Raw genomic sequence first — 17,095 nt, forward strand, 5'->3', positions numbered from 1 at the left:
GCGGATTGGTGCTGCGTCTGCAGTGATGCCGGCGCTGTACCAATCTGAAGAGAGCCGAGCCAGAGGGTCACACTCTCCGTTTACCGGCGGATCTAGGTTCCTGCCCTCATCTATGGCCACGAGCTTCCTTGCAGCCCATGGTGCTTTGTAGATCTTGGACCATTGGTCATGAATGGGTGGAGCTCACGCAGCTGGAGGTGGGGTGTTCCTTAAGCAGACCATTTCATATTTAAGCTGAATGACATCAGTGCCAACGGTAACATTTTAGCATGTGGCGTGCCTAGCTTTGCTTTCAAAGTTTAGAAGGGCATCATCTGGCTGCTTTTAACTTCCTGAAGTGTCAACTCCTGTGACTCAAAGTAAAAGGATGCACCCAGTTGGATACTTGATGAGTTGAATTTCATTTGGGCACTCAGGTGCACGTCAGGAACCGAGTCCTTTCTGGGTATGACTATAAGCTGGTTCATCTCACCTGGCTGAGGGTCAGTGTAGTCCACAGTGTAGCCATCCAACTGAAGAAGCTCCACAGGCTCAGCCTTCTTTTCTCTGTAGCTGCACATGGCAAAGGTGTACTGGCTCACCTGTAAGTCAGACAGAAGTATTCATCAGTTTCTCCAGACAGCTTGAAACACACCGCTCATGAGAGGCTGTCAGGCACAGAGAAGACGTTTGGAATTCGACCAGTTTGATGACGTCGCCACCGTGTAAGCCATAAAAGACCGTGTTAAATATGCAGAATGACGGGTGTGAGGAGCGGAGCAGCAGGGGCTGTTCCTGTGTGACTGACATTCCTGTAGCGGCCTGTCGTACTGGAATCAGCTCACCAATACAAACGCTGGCCAGCCTGGCTTTGTTGCCACTGCTGCTGAAACTGCAGCCTGTGTGCGCTTGTGTCACCAGTGTGTGTGTGTGTGTGTGTGTGTGTGTGTGTGTGTGTGTGTGTGTGTGTGTGTGTGTGTGTGTGTGTGTGTGTGTGTGTGTGTGTGTGTGTGTGTGAGACAAGACAGCACTGATGAGACCTGAGGTCACAAAAAGGATGGAGAGAGCTGGACCAATTCTCCAGCAACTCCCTGGCCTCCAGGACACTACAAGGTACACAGTTCCCCATCTCCCCAAACACCCATTTCTGTCTGTCCGCCTTCCTCACACTCTCTCCTTCTCAGCTGCCAGTCAGCTGGAGGAGAGAGAGAGCGGCGGTGATGGAGAATAAGGGCGAGTGGCAGCACCGTTATGCAGTGGTGTAACTCCTGTAAAGGCCGTTGGCTGTTTTAGCCGAATCGCTCATCTAGGAGACATACGGCAATGTTTGAGAAGTGAAACTAAGTTCAAAGGATTTACAGAAAGTGGGATGCAGTGGGCTGGGGTAGAGAAACGTGTTTACCATAACCAACAGGCCACTCGCCACCATGACAGCTCTCCCGTTCCTGAACATCTGAAGAGAGTGATGTGTAATGTTTTCTTAGTGGTTAGGTTCTATAAAATGTTAATAGAATATAAAGATATTCAATAAAATGTAATATTCCATAAACATCTGGATTATCAATATTATTGAACCTTTAATATCTGATTGCTGATGAAACTGGGTACTTTGGTTAATCCAGGGAAACAACACAGAGACAAGAATATAGTTTATAAGAATAAATCTATTAGCATATGTCTACTACTAATGACCATACAGGATGAGGATTTAAGGTAATATCAGATTAATCACACGCTGATCCAAAACGTTATTAAAAGTTTAATTAAATGTCTTAGTAACGAATGTGATGTCTGGGATTATGAAATAATCAGACTGAATGTATTGATGTTTAATCAGTTATTAAATGAATCTTAACCCATCCAACGCCAGTGTGCAGGTCTACGGTTGATGGTTGAAGGCAATCATCTATGTGGAGAAAAAAGTCTCTTCTTCCGGCTCTTGGAGAGTACAGACGCTTTTTTCCTCCTCTCCTCCCTATCTTATCCCCCAAGGCTCTTTGTCTGTCTTTGGGTGGATGGTGCTTCTGCATTTTTTCTGGAAAACTGAAAACTTAAATTATTAAAATGGACCTGGTCAGTTGGTCTCTCAACGCGATTGACAAAATCTTTTCAACGATGAGAATGGGAGAAGTGGCTCCCGGGTGCCCCTCTGGGACAGATCCAGTTGGGCATATCATGGACTCCTGGAAACAGTGGAACCTGATTTTCTGATCTCAATGCTCTGTAGAGGATTTTGAAGACGTCTGGATATTTGTGGTGTTGGTGTCAGGTTTCCTGCTTTTCGGCAAGGAGCGAGTGGACGAATCAGCACATATTGGAATAGATTAACGCCATTATGGGATTTTGAGAGGTTAAGGATCAGCGGAACTTTAAGACAGAGAAGAAATTAACTCTGTCTGACCCCCAAACAATTTCTTATCTCAATCTGGTAACACCCCCCCAAAGAAATGTGGAATGCTGCCGTCGCCATGGCAACTCTGTCTCCCTATCCCAGCCTGGGCGGGACTATTAGCTGTGAAGGCCGCTGAATCGTTCCAGGAGTCACTGTGCCCTCTACACCTAACGACCTCCCTCCCCTGTCCAGACTGAGGTGACAAGCGCTGCTTATCGTGGCTGCATTCACTGACGTGTGGAGAGTCCCAAACCCTACCACCCCACCTAGTGGGCACTTATGTTATGTCTGAAGTCTGTGTGCATTTCTGTCTGAAGTGTTTTTTTGCATAGCAACGCTGCCCTCCCTGTGGAGGGTGACTCTGAAGTGCCTTTTTTTTCCTCCACCTGACCCAATCCTCATGTAAACCCCTCTTATCTCTATTAAGGTAGCGCAACTCAGGTTGCAAATGACCACAGTCACCAATTCTTGTCATGTGTCTTTGTCTTTGCCTATGTATGAATGTCTGATCTCAGAATTGTGTGTACTAAAACTCTAATTTCCCTCTGGGATTAATAAAGTATCGTTGAATAAGATCTGTGTGTGTGTATCTAGAGTTGGGTTTGTGTATCTAGAGTTGTGTGTATGTGTCTATAGTTGTTTGTGTATATCATAAGTTGTGTGTGTGTGTGTGTCTAAATTTGTGTGTGTGTGCACCTCTTGATTTGTAACTTGTGTTTACATTTTCATGTGTAACTTCAGCTCCGACACATACAAATCACCTGGTACACACGGACAAAACTACATTACACACAGATCAGTTTACAAGTACAAAACTCCTTTTGAGGCTCTTTTCACATCTGACTGATTTGTGCGTACATGGTGCGGGGGGTGGGGGGTGGGGGGTGGTGGGGAGTCACAGCATCTGTCTACATTCCTTCGTGGGGGTTTTCTTTGCTTGCCGCTCGAGGCTACCAGGGCGTCAGATTCAGATAACAAGAATATGTTTGGGTCAGGCTGAGAAAATTTTCCTCTCTGCCTTCAGTTTTTAAACGGATCATTCCAGTCCTTCAGTGAAGCCAATTTTGGGTTTTTCAACCTGTCCATACCGTCCTGTGACTCTCTCCGAGATGACATCCATTTTGTGCACTAATACCGGTGTCGCAGCTAGAACATTGTCCGGCTTAAGATTCACCTCGAGTAACGTCCCAGTCTGAGAAGTCTCCACACGGACGGTGCTTTCCGTGGGTGCGGGTCGCCCTCCAATCGCTTCCGTCTTCCCAAATTTCCAGAAAACCAGATATCCTCCCACTCCAATCAGGAGAAATCCAGTGATCATCAGGCAGAATATCCACACGTCGTCGTCTTCCTCCGCTTATCCGGGTCCGGGTCGCGGGGGCAGCATCCTAACTAGGGAGCTCCAGACCGTCCTCTCCCTGGCCACCTCCACCAGCTCCTCCGGCAGGACCCCAAGGCGTTCCCGGACCAGATTGGAGATGTAACCTCTCAAACATGTCCTGGGTCGACCCGGGGCCCTCCTGCCGGCAGGACATATCCGAAACACCTCCCCAGGGAGGTGTCCAGGAGGCATCCTGACCAGAGACCCAAACCACCTCAACTGACTCCTTTCATTCCAGAAGAGCAGCGGTACTACTCCGAGTCCCCCCCGAATGTCCGAGCTCCTCACCCTATCTCTAAGGCTGAGCCCGGCCACCCTACGGAGGAAACTCATTTCGGCCGCTTGTATCCGCGATTTCGTTCTTTCGGTCATTACCCAAAGCTCATGACCATAGGTGAGGATTGGGATGTAAATCGACCGGTAAATCGAGAGCCTGGCTTTCTGGCTCAGCTCCCTCTTCACCATGACTGATCGGTGCAGCGTCCACATCACTGCAGACGCTGAACCAATCCGCCTGTCGATCTCCCGATCCCTCCTACCCTCACTCGTGAACAAGACCCCGAGATACTTAAACTCCTCCACTTGAGGTAGGACCTCTCCTCTGACCCGGAGTTGGCAAGCAATCCTTTTCCGGTCGAGAACCATGGTCTCAAATTTGGAGGTGCTGATCCTCATCCCAGCCGCTTCACACTCGGCCGTGAACCTACCCAGCCAGAGCTGAAGGTCAGAGCTGGATGATGCTAGGAGGACCACATCATCCGCAAAAAGCAGAGACGAGATTCTCCTGCCACCAAACTCGATACACTCCACACCACGACTGCGCCTAGAAATTCTGTCCATAAAGATAATGAACAGAACCGGTGACAAAGGGCAGCCCTGGTCGAGTCCAACCCTCACCCGGAACAGGCCCGACTTACTACCGGCTATGCGGACCAAACTCACGCTCCTCTGGTAAAAGGACTGAATGGCCCTTAACAGAAAGCCACCCACCCCATACTCCTGGAGCGTCCCCCACAGGGTGCCCCTGGGGACACGGTCATAAGCCTTCTCCAAATCCACAAAACACATGTGGATTGGTTGGGCAAACTCCCATGCCCACTCCATTACCCTTGCAAGTGTATAGAGCTGGTCCACAGTTCCACGGCTAGGACGAAAACCACATTGCTCCTCCTCCCCAGTCTGAGATTCAACTATCGATCGGACCCTCCTCTCCAGTACCTTGGAGTAGACCTTTCCAGGGAGGCTGAGTAGTGAGATCCCCCTATAGTTGGAACACACCATCCGGTCACCCTTCTTAAAGATGGGGAACATCATCCCGGTCTGCCACTCCACAGGAACTGCCCCCGATGACCACGCAAAGTTGCAGAGATGTGTGAACCACGACAGCCCTACCACATCCATAGCCTTGAGATACCCAGGATGAATCTCATCCAACCCCGGGGCTCCGCCACTGTATAGTTGTTTGACTACCTCAGCAACTTCTGCCCCAGAGATTGGATAGTCCATACCCAGGTCTCCCGGCTCTGGCTCCTCCTCGGAATGCGTGTAGGTGGGATTGAGGAGCTCCTCAAAGTATTCCTTCCACCGCCCGACTATAGCCCCAGTTGACGTCAGCAGCTCCCCATTCCCACTGTAAACAGTATGAGAGAGTTGCTGCCTCACTCTTCTGAAGCGCCGGACAGTTTGCCAGAACCTCTTTGGAGCCGATCAATAGTCTTTCTACATGGCCTCACCAAACTCCTCCCACGCCCGAGATTTTGCCTCGGCAACTGCCACTGCTGCACCCCACTTGGCTATCCGGTACCTGTCTGCTGCCTCTGGAGTCCCACAGACAAGCCACGCCCTGTAGGCCTCCTTCTTCAGCCTGACGGCTCACCGAACCTCTGGTGTCCACCAGCGGGTACGGGAGTTGCCACCATGACTGGCACCGGCCACCTTGTGACCACAGCTAGCAACAGCTGCCTCAACAATCGCAGAGTGGAACACGGCCCACTCGGAGTCAATGTCCCCCACTGCTCTTGGGACGCGGTCAACGCTCTGCCGGAGGTGGGAGTTGAAGACCATCTTGACATGTTCTTCTGCCAGGCGTTCCCAGCAGACCCCCTCTATGCATTTGGGTCTGCCAGGTCTACGCGGCACCTTCCCCTGCCATCTGATCTAACTCACAACCAGGTGGTGATCAGTTGACAGCTCCGCTCCTCTCTTCACTTGGGTGCCCAAAACATGCAGCCGCAGGTCAGATGATAGACTACAAATTCTATCATCTCCTGCAGCATAGGCTGCCCTGGTACCAAGTGTACCGATGGGCATCCTTATGTTCGAACATGGTGTTCGCTATGGCCAAACTGCGGCTTGCACAGAAGTCCAATAACGAAACACCACTCGAGTTCAGATCAGGCGGGCCATTCCTCCCAATCACACCCCTCCAGGTCAAGCTGTCATTGCCCACGTGAGCATTGAAGTCCCCCAGCAGGACAATGGAGTCCCCTGATGGAGTACTATTTAGCACTCATCCCAGGGACTCCAAAAAGGGTGGGTACTCTGAACTGATATTTGGCCCATAAGCACAAACAACAGTCCGGACCCGTTCCCTGGCCCGAAGGTGCAAGGAAGCTACCCTCTCGTCCCCCGGGATAAACCCCAACACACAGGCAGAGAGTCTTGGGGCTAACACAAAGCCAACCCCAGCCCTCGGCCTCTCACCTGGAGCAACTCCAGCAAAGGACAGTGTCCAACCACTCTCAAGGACTTGGGTTCCAGAGCCAATGCTATGTGTCGAGGTGAGTCCGACTATATCTAGCCGGTACCGCTAAACCTCTGCCACAAGCTCCTGCTCCTTCCCCGCCAGCGAGGTGAGGTTCCATGTCCCAAAAACCAGTTTCCTTGTCTGGGGATCGGACCGCCAAGGCTCCTGCCTTGGTCTGCCACCCGATCCACACTGCACTGGACCATTCATGTTCCTTCTGCAGGTGTTGGGTCCACAGTTGGATGAGCCCAGGTATCCGGTTCGGGCTGGGCCCGGCCGGGCCCCATGGGCGAAAGCCCGGCCACCAGGCGCTCGCTCACGGGCCCCAACCCCAGACCTGGCTCCAGGGTGGGACGCCGGTAACCCTCCTGGCCGGGTATACAGACTCTTTGAATTTAAATCCATGAAAGACCCTCTGAACCGTTCTTTGTCTCATCCTTCACCTAAGACCAATTTGTCATGGGAGACCCTACCAGGGGCACAGAGTGCCCCAGACAACATAGCTCCTAGGATCATTAGGGCACTCAAACTCCTCCACCACGATAAGGTGACGGTTCAAGGAGGAGTAGAGAAAACCAGCAACATCAAATACACCCATGAAGAAGAACTAAACCGAACCATTTCATTCTTAGATATGAACATCCATCACAGAGAGGATGGCATCATTAAGATCAACATGTACAGAAAACCCCCACACACAGATCAGCACCTCCTCTGGACATCTGAACACACCATGGCACCAGATCCCTATGTAACCATCCATAAGCCAACATCATAACAGAGGAGAAAGACTGACGGGAGGAAGAATGACACATAAAACAAGCACTCAGTTTATGTCAGTGTCCGAGGAGGGCCATAAATAAAGGGAACTCAAACAGAAGGGGAGAAAAGAAAAACAAGAGAAAACAAAACCCTAGAGGAAAATCATTGGTCCTGAGGGGGTGGGGCTTGTGTGATGTCATCATCTGACCATTCAATTTAGTTTGTGGGTGGATGACGAATGACCACAGAAAATTTTCCATTCAGTTATGAAGTTATAGCAATTTATATATTTTTGGCGAGTAGTCAACTTTTGAGGCCTGGCCCCGCCCCTTCAGCATATACAAAAAGTCAGTTTTATTGTTTTCTAAATGATTGCCCATCCCTTCTGAGCAATTTCCCACAAATTTCAAGACGATAGTGCAAAAAATGATCGAGCAATCCAATCAGAAACGGACCCTAAAAACGGCAAAAATGGCTAAAACTTGCCATTTCAACCCAAAATGGCAGACTTCCTGTTTGATATTGACCATGGTTGCAAGAGGCTTTTCTGTGCGGACTGTTGACTACTACAAGTGTACAAAATTTCATAACTGTAAGATAAACTAAGCTTTAAGGAGAGGGGTATTTTTCACCTTGTAGGGGGCGCTGTTCAGCCATTTTCTTAGCGATTTTTTTGGGATCTTTAAAATATCAAAATTTTCACCAGGCCTGACAAGTTTGCAAAATATTTTGAGTTTTGGGGTATGATAAGGTCCCCAAAAAGCCATTCAAAGCGGGCTAAGAATAATAAATAATAAACATAGCTGAAACAAGAGGCCCTCACAGCAATTTCGCTTTCGCTGCTCAGGCCTAATAAACAGAGCAAAAACAAGAGGCCTTTGCAGCGCTTTCGCTGCTCGGGCCTAATAATAAACATAGCAAAAACAATAGGTCTTCGCAGCTTCGCTGCTTGGGCCTAATAATAAACGGAGGAAAAACAAGAGGCTGTCGCAGCGCTTTCGCTGCCCGGGCCTAATAATAATAAACGGAGGAAAAACAAGAGGCCTTCGTAGTGCTTTCGCTGCTTGGGCCTAATAATAAACAGAGCAGATACAGTAGGCCTTAGCAGCGCTTTCGTTGCTCGGGCCTAATAATAATAAATGGAGGAAAAACAAGAGGCCTTCACAGCGCTTTCGCTGCTTGGGCCCATTAATAAACAGAGCAGATACAATAGGCCTTAGCAGCACTTTCGTTGCTCGGGCCTAATAAAAGGAGGAAAAACAAGAGGCCTTCGCAGTGCTTTCGTTGATCGGGCCTAATAATTATAATAAACGGAGCATTAACAATAGGCCTTCGCAGCTTCGCTGCTCGGGCCTAATAAACGGAGCAGATACAATAGGCCTTAGCAGCGCTTTCGTTGCTGGAGCCTAATAATAACATTAATATGTGAATACACTGGTAAACCAATCATTATTAGGTTCAGCAAGTAGACTGATCTGGTGTGACTTAAGATCTCGAATAAATCATTATAGGAATGAACATTCATGTTAACCCATGTGTGTGTGTGTGTGTGTGTGTGTGTGTGTGTGTGTGTGTGTGTGTGTGTGTGTGTGTTTGCTTTGATCAGGGCACTGTTTTGTTTCTTTTCTGGTGAAATTACAGGAGAAGTAGCTGGCTTCTTTCATTCATGCCAAACGTGAAAAGCCCACTTTAAATAGGGGCGGGGCTTGGATTTCACCATAATGCAGCTTTGGATCTCAATCCTAAGCGGCTTCAGTCTAGGTCACACCTTCCTGCGTCTGATCTATGCATCTATTGCATTGGGGTGACGATGGTACAAGAGTTAAATTCTCTCCCCGTAATCAGGAAGTTGCAGGTTCGAGCCCTGCTCAGTTTGACGCTGTCGTTGTGACCTTTGGCAAGACACTTAACCGCTCCTTGCCTGCTGGTGGTGGTTGGAGGGACCGACCTCGCCTCTGTCAGAGCGCTCCAGTGCAGCTGTGGCTACATGGTAGCTCATCACCACCAGCGTGTGAATGACTGATTGTGTTGTAAAGCGCCTTGGGGGGTTCCAGGACTCTAGAAGACACTATAACAAATACAGGCCATTTACCATTTTTTTATCAACACGACTCCCTCTCCATAGAGGCCAACGACTCCTCCATCTTTCCTTCAATTGTGAACAAGACCCTGAGATACTTAAACTCCTCCACTTGAGGCAGGATGTTATGACTATTGTACATGTAAATACACCTGCTTATACACAGCATTTCAGTAACCATGACAACTTAGACAGTAATTGAAGGTTTTGGGACATGATGTAGTCTTGGTAAATATATTTTCTCCCTCTGAGTGACACTGCGCTATCGCAGTGGGGACTTCTTAAGCCACAGAACTATCACGGCTGACAAAAAAAACATACAAAAGCCGGGACTTGTATAGCGCCTCTCAGAGTAAGGGCTCCGAAGCGCTTTACACTACAGTGTATTGTAATAAAGTTAATTTACATCTAATTTAAGGACCGTGAGACGTTAAGATTGCATATCGAGTATTAAATCCATCTTACGGACCACTGAGTTATTTAACCAGAAGATTGGAACTTTGTAATGTAGGGATTTGTAACACTTTGTAATAACTGAGAGACAAGAGAAGAGAGAGAGTCCTTCAAATGTTTAAGATGATTTATTACTAAATAATTTTATTTTTAAACAATTTAAACAAGACTATCTCTACTAATGATGGATGTATCTGTTTGAATGAGATGTGAGATGGATGGTGTGTGTGAATGAGTGTTATGATCAGAACTCTCGTATCCGAAGAAGCAAGTCTGAGCGGGAGATGATGTTTTGCTCCTAACTATGATCAGAGTTTGACCGGAGGAGTTTCATAAACACATGAGACGCCATATTTGTCGTATCCACACATACCCTCAGTGAGACCACCGTACAGATCCGGAGTGCCAGGTCCACAAACCCTCCTCTGGTACTGGCGCAGATGGAATCGCGTCAACAGTACGACAAACCAGTCTTTGGATCATCTCCAGGTAAAATGTGACAGGTAGTTCACAGCGTCAAAAGGGACCCTCCTTGGGTCAGTGAGTTCAGCTTTTATTCTGAAAGGAACCATTGCTTGGTTGGTAAAATGCAACAGATTTTTCCAGCTTGGTGGTTCTCAGCTTAAAAAAGGAAGTCCAGATGGCCGGTCCGATACTTCGCTTAGCATGCGGTGAACTCCAGTGAGATCTTGAGAACTGAACTAAGATGGCGTTGGAACTGGTTTTATTAATCTGGATGTTTTGAATTCTGGTCGAATCAAAGCTGGCAGATTTATAATCACCACAGAGACTCTGCCACGCTTCGGACTAGGAAGGTTCTGATTGGATCAGTAACAGCAATGTGTCATGCGTTGTTTACATTACGTGTTAGTGTGTCTAGTGAACTAGATTAAGTCATTTACCGTAAATCCTCTAATACAGGCCCGGGCCTGTATTTGACTCAAGCTCATTAAGCTCCAGGCCTTTATTGGAAGGAGGGCCAGTATTAGAGGCAGGCCTCTATTTCTATTTGAGCAAAATGAACTAATGGTTCGCTGGAGTTTTTGCGCCCACATTTTCAAAGTTAAACACAAGGAAATGAACCGACATGAACGATCGCGTGTCAGTACCTACGGTCTGGCACAGCGCGTTGCCCCCCACCCCCCGAGCGCAGGAGCTTGTCACCTGCTGACAGCAGGCTGCTGTCTTTTCCGAGGGCTGCATCTTGCCGGTCATTATCACGTGACAGCGACTAGTCGACGACAGGCATAAAAAGTCACTATAGTGAAGTCGACTAGTTCATACAACCCCTACTGCTGCTCTCCAGAGTGTTCTGCAGCATAATCAGCACGTTCTCTTTGAACTTGATAGTGTAATGACCTGGCTGGGGTTGTAAGCCAGGTGCATTCTGGGTATTGTGTTATATGTGTTTCCTATCGTTCTGCTAGTTCCTATGTGCTGATTTGCGTGTTGTGTGAGTGTTATGTAAGCCACAGGGAAGGTGATGTGTGTTCTGTGGAGCGGGTTGAATTAGCATGGTTAACTGACACCGTGACTCTGTGTGGTAGGAGCGTGATAGAGGATCGTGTCTGTAGCGTTACAAAGCGTTGAAGAAAAAGCCTATTAAGGGTCTGCGTGAACCTCTACTGCCTCCTGCTGGTTGATTAGGGGACTATAACCCTGCCGCTGGGACGCTCATACTTGCTTGTCACCACATTCCACCCGGCCACAATAAGAGACCGGCCATTATTTACCTCCGCTGACTCCGACACCGGCCAAAATTGGAGACCCGGCCTTTAATTGAATACCGGCCTGTATTACAGGATTTACGGTACTTATTAAAACATATTAATCATAACATTGTTATTTCACAGATCGGTCACATTGTATTATTGACTAACACTTGTTTTGATTAGCTTAATTAAAAATAGAGTTCTTTGATTTAATAAAAGAAAAGAGTCCTTTATCTTCATTCTTCTCTTGCTGGAAAGTAAACAGTTTAGAAGCGAATGTAAATTTTAAATGTAAATGAACTTTATTACAGTATCATTCACACAGACCTACACTGATGGTGATGAGCTACGATGTAGCTACAGCTGCCCTGAGGCGCACTGACAGAGGCGCCACCGATCCCTCCAACCAACACCAGCAGGTAAGGTGGGTTAAGTGTCTTGCCCAAGGACACAACAGCAGCATTCTCTGGTTGGAGCCAGGATTGAACCTGCAACCTTCTGATTACTGGACAATCTGCTCTACCGCCTGAGCTGCTGCTGCCCCTTAGTGGTCAGATGGAGCCAAAGATGACAATAATCATTGATACTATCAATAAAAGTGGCACTATGATGCGCAGGGAGAGGCCGATGAGAAACTCCAGAACTAAGAGGAACATTTAATGAAAACCTTTAAGGCTTTTAGGCAGGAAATGTTCATCATACCAAGCAAATACCAGCCTGCCGGTTGGCTCATTTCCTCTGTAACATGCCGGTTTGAGGAAACCCTGACAGCTCTGCAGGAACATTGGTTCGCACAATAAATATGACATCCCATTATTTACTTAGTTTTGAGAGTTCTAGCCAAGACAATTTAGCTTTGGCACATTTTTTTTACTCAAAACCAAAAAATGTGATCATATTTGACAATATTTCCTTTATTTTAAACCATACTGTTTTCCTAGACAAGATTTGTTTCTTTTTAGACTAAATACAAGATAAAATGTCAACAAATTAGTTGTTTTTATTTTCTTAGAAGTCCGTTTTTGCTGAGTTCATGGCAAAGCAGGAGACAGCACGGCTCTTATGATAAAGGTACAGACAAAGTATTACATGCACCTGATCCACATCAATATGTTGTAAATAAACATAGGCTACATCTAGAATCCTACAAGTCAATAATTCATAACAAAACGTTGCGTGAACCAGACAGCAATGAATACGCAAGACTGTACTCCCATAACAGCAACAGTGTCACAATGCCACCATAAAAATAAACAGGCATGCACAGCTAGTGCCTCTGCAGCACACACACACACACACACACACACACACACACACACACACACACACACACACACACAGTCTATTGACCAGTATTTGTCACTTGCTATATATTTTGCTGGGAGCTAGTGAGAGGCTTCAAGTTGGCGACGCTCAGGCTTTTCTAGCTGCAAGTGTTAGACCAGCTAGTGTTCACTCCACTTTGTCAATTCCCTGTCATCTTGTAGCTCTGAGACATGTCCTCTCTAATGCTGCCCACCTCTCAGTGCACAGCCACCAGGAAACACCCCCTCCACCCCCCAACCATCCCTGACAAAAGCCTGCTTGGCCTCTCCATCATGAGTGACAGCCGAGGGAAGACAGCTTGGCTGCTTCTCTGCTCCTCGCTGCAAACACAACATGTGGTTGGAACAAACATTCCACCCAACGATCACGGCTGCTCTGTTGTTCCTTTTGTCAGCAGGACAACATCACAAAGGCCATTCACGAATGCTCCTCTCAAAATGTTTACAGTGTTCTCTTAAAGAGCACATTACAGGTTGGAGCCTCCCTTGGAGCAATGTTTAGAGAAACATAAAAGGAACTTGTTCTAAATAAAAATGTACACATACATAAGGTATTTAGGCTTTTGGAGTCATTGTTGTGAGAAATAACAGTTTTTCTGTTGAACCAGGCATGGCACAGGCAGAGGGAGTCCTGTTGGCTTAGTCCAGAGAACAATATGGACTCTAATGGCAGCTCTGACACAGTAAATGTTTATAATTCTACTTATGATGGACCACAACCATATGGCTATGAGCCTGCTGCACGCCCCAGAGAGCAGCGACAAGCCAGAGGGAGAAATGATGGACGAAGGAGAGAGATTTAGCTGTGGTGTCGGGAGGTTCTGTGGAGGAGCAGGTGTCTCGCTGGGAGAATGAAGCTAGCTAGCTAGCTTAAACTTGTGTGAGTTCCAGCATGAAAACACTGCAGCGTGTTGTACGCTCTGCTGAGAAGGTCAATGGCTGCTAACTCCCCTCCATACAGGATCTGTACTCCTCCAGATCACTGAGGCATGCAGGTCGGACCACAGCTGACCCGTCTCACACGGGACAGTCTCTTCTACTTGCTCCATCTGGCAGGAAGCTCCGATCCATCCGGACCAGAACCTCTCGCTACAACATGAGTTTCTTCCCCTCTGCTGTCAGACTCATGAACAACAATCGTATCTGTAGCTACACTGACTTGTATAAAGTAGCTGCTTCACTAATTATTGATTCCCTTTATTATTATTTCATTGAGTTTATTTCTTAATTCTACTTTTTACTTATTTATTTATATTTTCCTGCACCAGGTACCGCAGCAGTTTCCTAAAGCTGTTATTCTCACACACGAGTCTGACTCCTATTCTGATTCTGAGTTTGAATCTGATTTAGAGTCTGATTCTGATTCATAATCTGATTGTGATTCTTTTTCTTATTCTGATTCTGGGTCTGATACGCAGCTTCCAGGAACTTTTGAATGCTCTCCATCCACAACTAGTAAACACACACACACACACACACACACACACACACACACACACACACACACAGAGAGAGAGACTCAATAACACGACCTCTCTACCAGAAAACAACCTACTGGCTACACCTAGCTTAAGGCAGGACTAGCTTAAAACTCCCCCTTGTTACGTCAGAGGTTTTTGGAAGCTTTGTTGAAAAGGGCACTTTTTACTCAAAACGAGGGGCTAGTATGTATTGTAAACAAAATACCCACAATAAGCGCTTCAAATAGTGTGTTTTGGACAGCATTTTATATGACATTCAAATATAATTTAACCTGCAATTAGCTCTTAAGCAATAAAGCCATCGTTACAGCATCTGCAACAGCTGGTTATAAAACATCTAGTCTGTAAGCTGAGGAACCGTCACCGTGCATGATCACCAACAGGCTTTAATTAGCTAATAGCTATTATTAGTTTTATCATTTGAGAAATCATATTTCTTAACTTATGACATGAGGGTGCAAATGTGTGTCTCAGGCAAGCAAAACAAAATAAGAAAAAATAAAAATATATTCAATTAAATTACAGCCATAAATGTTATGTTAAAGAAAACTTTGGATTTTAATAGTGTTTCTCTTCGTTTTATAACAAAAATTAAAATAACCTAAATAAATAAACAAATTCAATTATAAATGGAGCCTTTCCTATTCCTGAAAACATCTGTTGTCTGGGTTCTAGATTCATGGGTTCTGGATTCTTGGGTTCTGTCAAAATTACAAGCAGGGTTTCTACCACAGAGAAGCGATTGACTACATTTGTAATGTCATTTACATTATAATCATTATGTCCATTGTTATATTACTGTAATTATTGCTGTAAACTACTTTATGACAATATATAATAAGGGACATTTCCTAACAGGATGAAAATTGCAAAAGTCATACCACTTCATAAAAGTGGAGACAAACATATCTTTTACAACTACAGACCAATATCTTTACTGTCACAATTCTCAAAAATACTAGAAAAAGTATATATTGCTAGGTTGGACCGATTCCTGATCAAAGAAGAGATATTAAATGGCAGTCAGTATGGTTTTAGAACAAATCATTCAACATCCATGGCATTCATGGAATTAACAGAAGAAATATCGGAAGCCATTGACAAAAATACTCATCTCATAAGTATCTTTATTGATTAAAAAAAAGTATTCAATACAGTGGATCATAAAATTTTAATTAAAAAACTTGGTAAATATGGCATCACAGGGATGGCCCTAAAATGGATAACTAGTTATCTTACCAATAGGCAGCAGTATGTTCAAATAAACAACACAAAATCACATATAAATAACATAACTTGTGGTGTACCACAAGGGTCGGTATTGGGCCCTAAACCATTTATCATTTATATAAATGACATAGTTGAGGCATCCAATTCATTAAAATGCACCTTATTTGCAGATGAGACAACTTTTTACTATTCAGGAGATAATGTTGAGCAGATGATAGAAGTGATGCAAACAGAGATGAAAAAAATTAAACTAAAGTTTGATGGGAACAAACTATCATTAAACAGTGATAAATCCTGTTTTATGATATTTAGTAATACAAATTCAAATGATGAAATTTTATTAAATATAGATGAGATTAATATTAAAAGAGTTAAATAAGTCAAGTATCTGGGAGTCATCACTGATGAAAAAATGTCTTTGAAACTGCATATAAACAGTGTCAAAACTAAAATATCTAAAACTGTTGCACTGTTACATAGAGCAAAAGGGTTGCTTGATAATAATTCCCTATATTTGTTATATAACTCACTGATCATACCATACCTGAACTACTGCATTGAAATCTGGGGAACAACATATAAAACTTACACAAATTCCATTTACATCTTACAGAAAAAAGCAATAAGAATAATCACAAGGAGCAACCACAGAGATCCGTCCAATCCATTATTTATTAAATTAAAAACACTAAAATTCTATGATCTGGTGGACTACAATATTTTAAAATGTATGTACATTGCAAACAAAGGGCACGCACCTGCAGGTTTAATCAAAAGATTTACAAAAAGACAGCAAATATGATTTAAAAGGACATGAATTATTTAATATACCTAGACATAGGATACTCATAAAGGAATATTGTGTCTCCATATATGGAGTTAAAATGTGGAATAAATTAAATACTGAAATCAAGAATGCAAAAACAATACTGACTTTCAAAAAAGATTAAAAAAAGAAATTATTAACTTATATAGATCTGTTACATAAACACGTGAGGGGAGGGTGGTTGGGGGGTGAAAGAAAAAAAGGGGAAAAGGGAACAAGTCTATGTATGCATATGTGTATATATGTAAATAACTTTATGCTGTGTAACTTGTTTTCTCTCTCTTTTTTTTCAATTCATGGGTTGAGGTTGTGTCGGCAAACCAGTCCAGAAACAATATTGTTCATATGTTTTTAAGAATCATATGTTTGTTTTATTTGTATTAATGTTATTTTAGTTTAAAGGGACAGATAACATGCTTTTCTTCTTTCTGTCCCCTTTTTCATTTTGGCTTTTAGAAATCTAGTTTTGTATTTTTATTTTAATGTCAATAAATGAAAATAAAGTTGAAAAAAAAATATATATATATAATTCAAATTCATTTAACAATAATAATAATATAACTTGATCCTACCTGAACCAACACAAAGAACCTCTTCTTCCATCTTTTCCACACATTTTTTCCAATAGCCCAAAGGTACCTGTGGAGGTAGATGATCATTGTATTAATACAAGAATTTATATCTTTATTTATTGTGGTTAGGATAATGGTTTGTGTACAGCTGTTTCAGTC

At 44.6% G+C, this 17,095-nt stretch overlaps 1 protein-coding gene across 4 annotated transcripts in view; it reads right to left on the bottom strand.

Annotated features, from left to right (window-relative positions):
- Positions 1-17,095, bottom strand: part of LOC107373568 (calcium-dependent secretion activator 1) — a 603,181-nt gene that overhangs the window by 541,920 nt on the left and 44,166 nt on the right. For all 4 annotated transcript variants that reach the window (XR_011520070.1, XM_070549106.1, XM_070549105.1 and 1 more), the window contains exons 9-10: positions 16,937-17,003; positions 473-581 (exon numbers count right to left, since the gene is read on the bottom strand). Coding sequence is in view for 3 of the 4 variants with exons in the window: in XM_070549106.1 (XP_070405207.1) it covers positions 473-581; positions 16,937-17,003 (176 nt within the window). In the remaining variant the exon portion in view is untranslated. The remainder of the gene's footprint in view (positions 1-472; positions 582-16,936; positions 17,004-17,095) is intronic.

The sequence above is a fragment of the Nothobranchius furzeri genome, chromosome 3, assembly GCF_043380555.1.
Source record: "Nothobranchius furzeri strain GRZ-AD chromosome 3, NfurGRZ-RIMD1, whole genome shotgun sequence".
NCBI classification, from domain to species: Eukaryota; Metazoa; Chordata; class Actinopteri; order Cyprinodontiformes; family Nothobranchiidae; genus Nothobranchius; species Nothobranchius furzeri.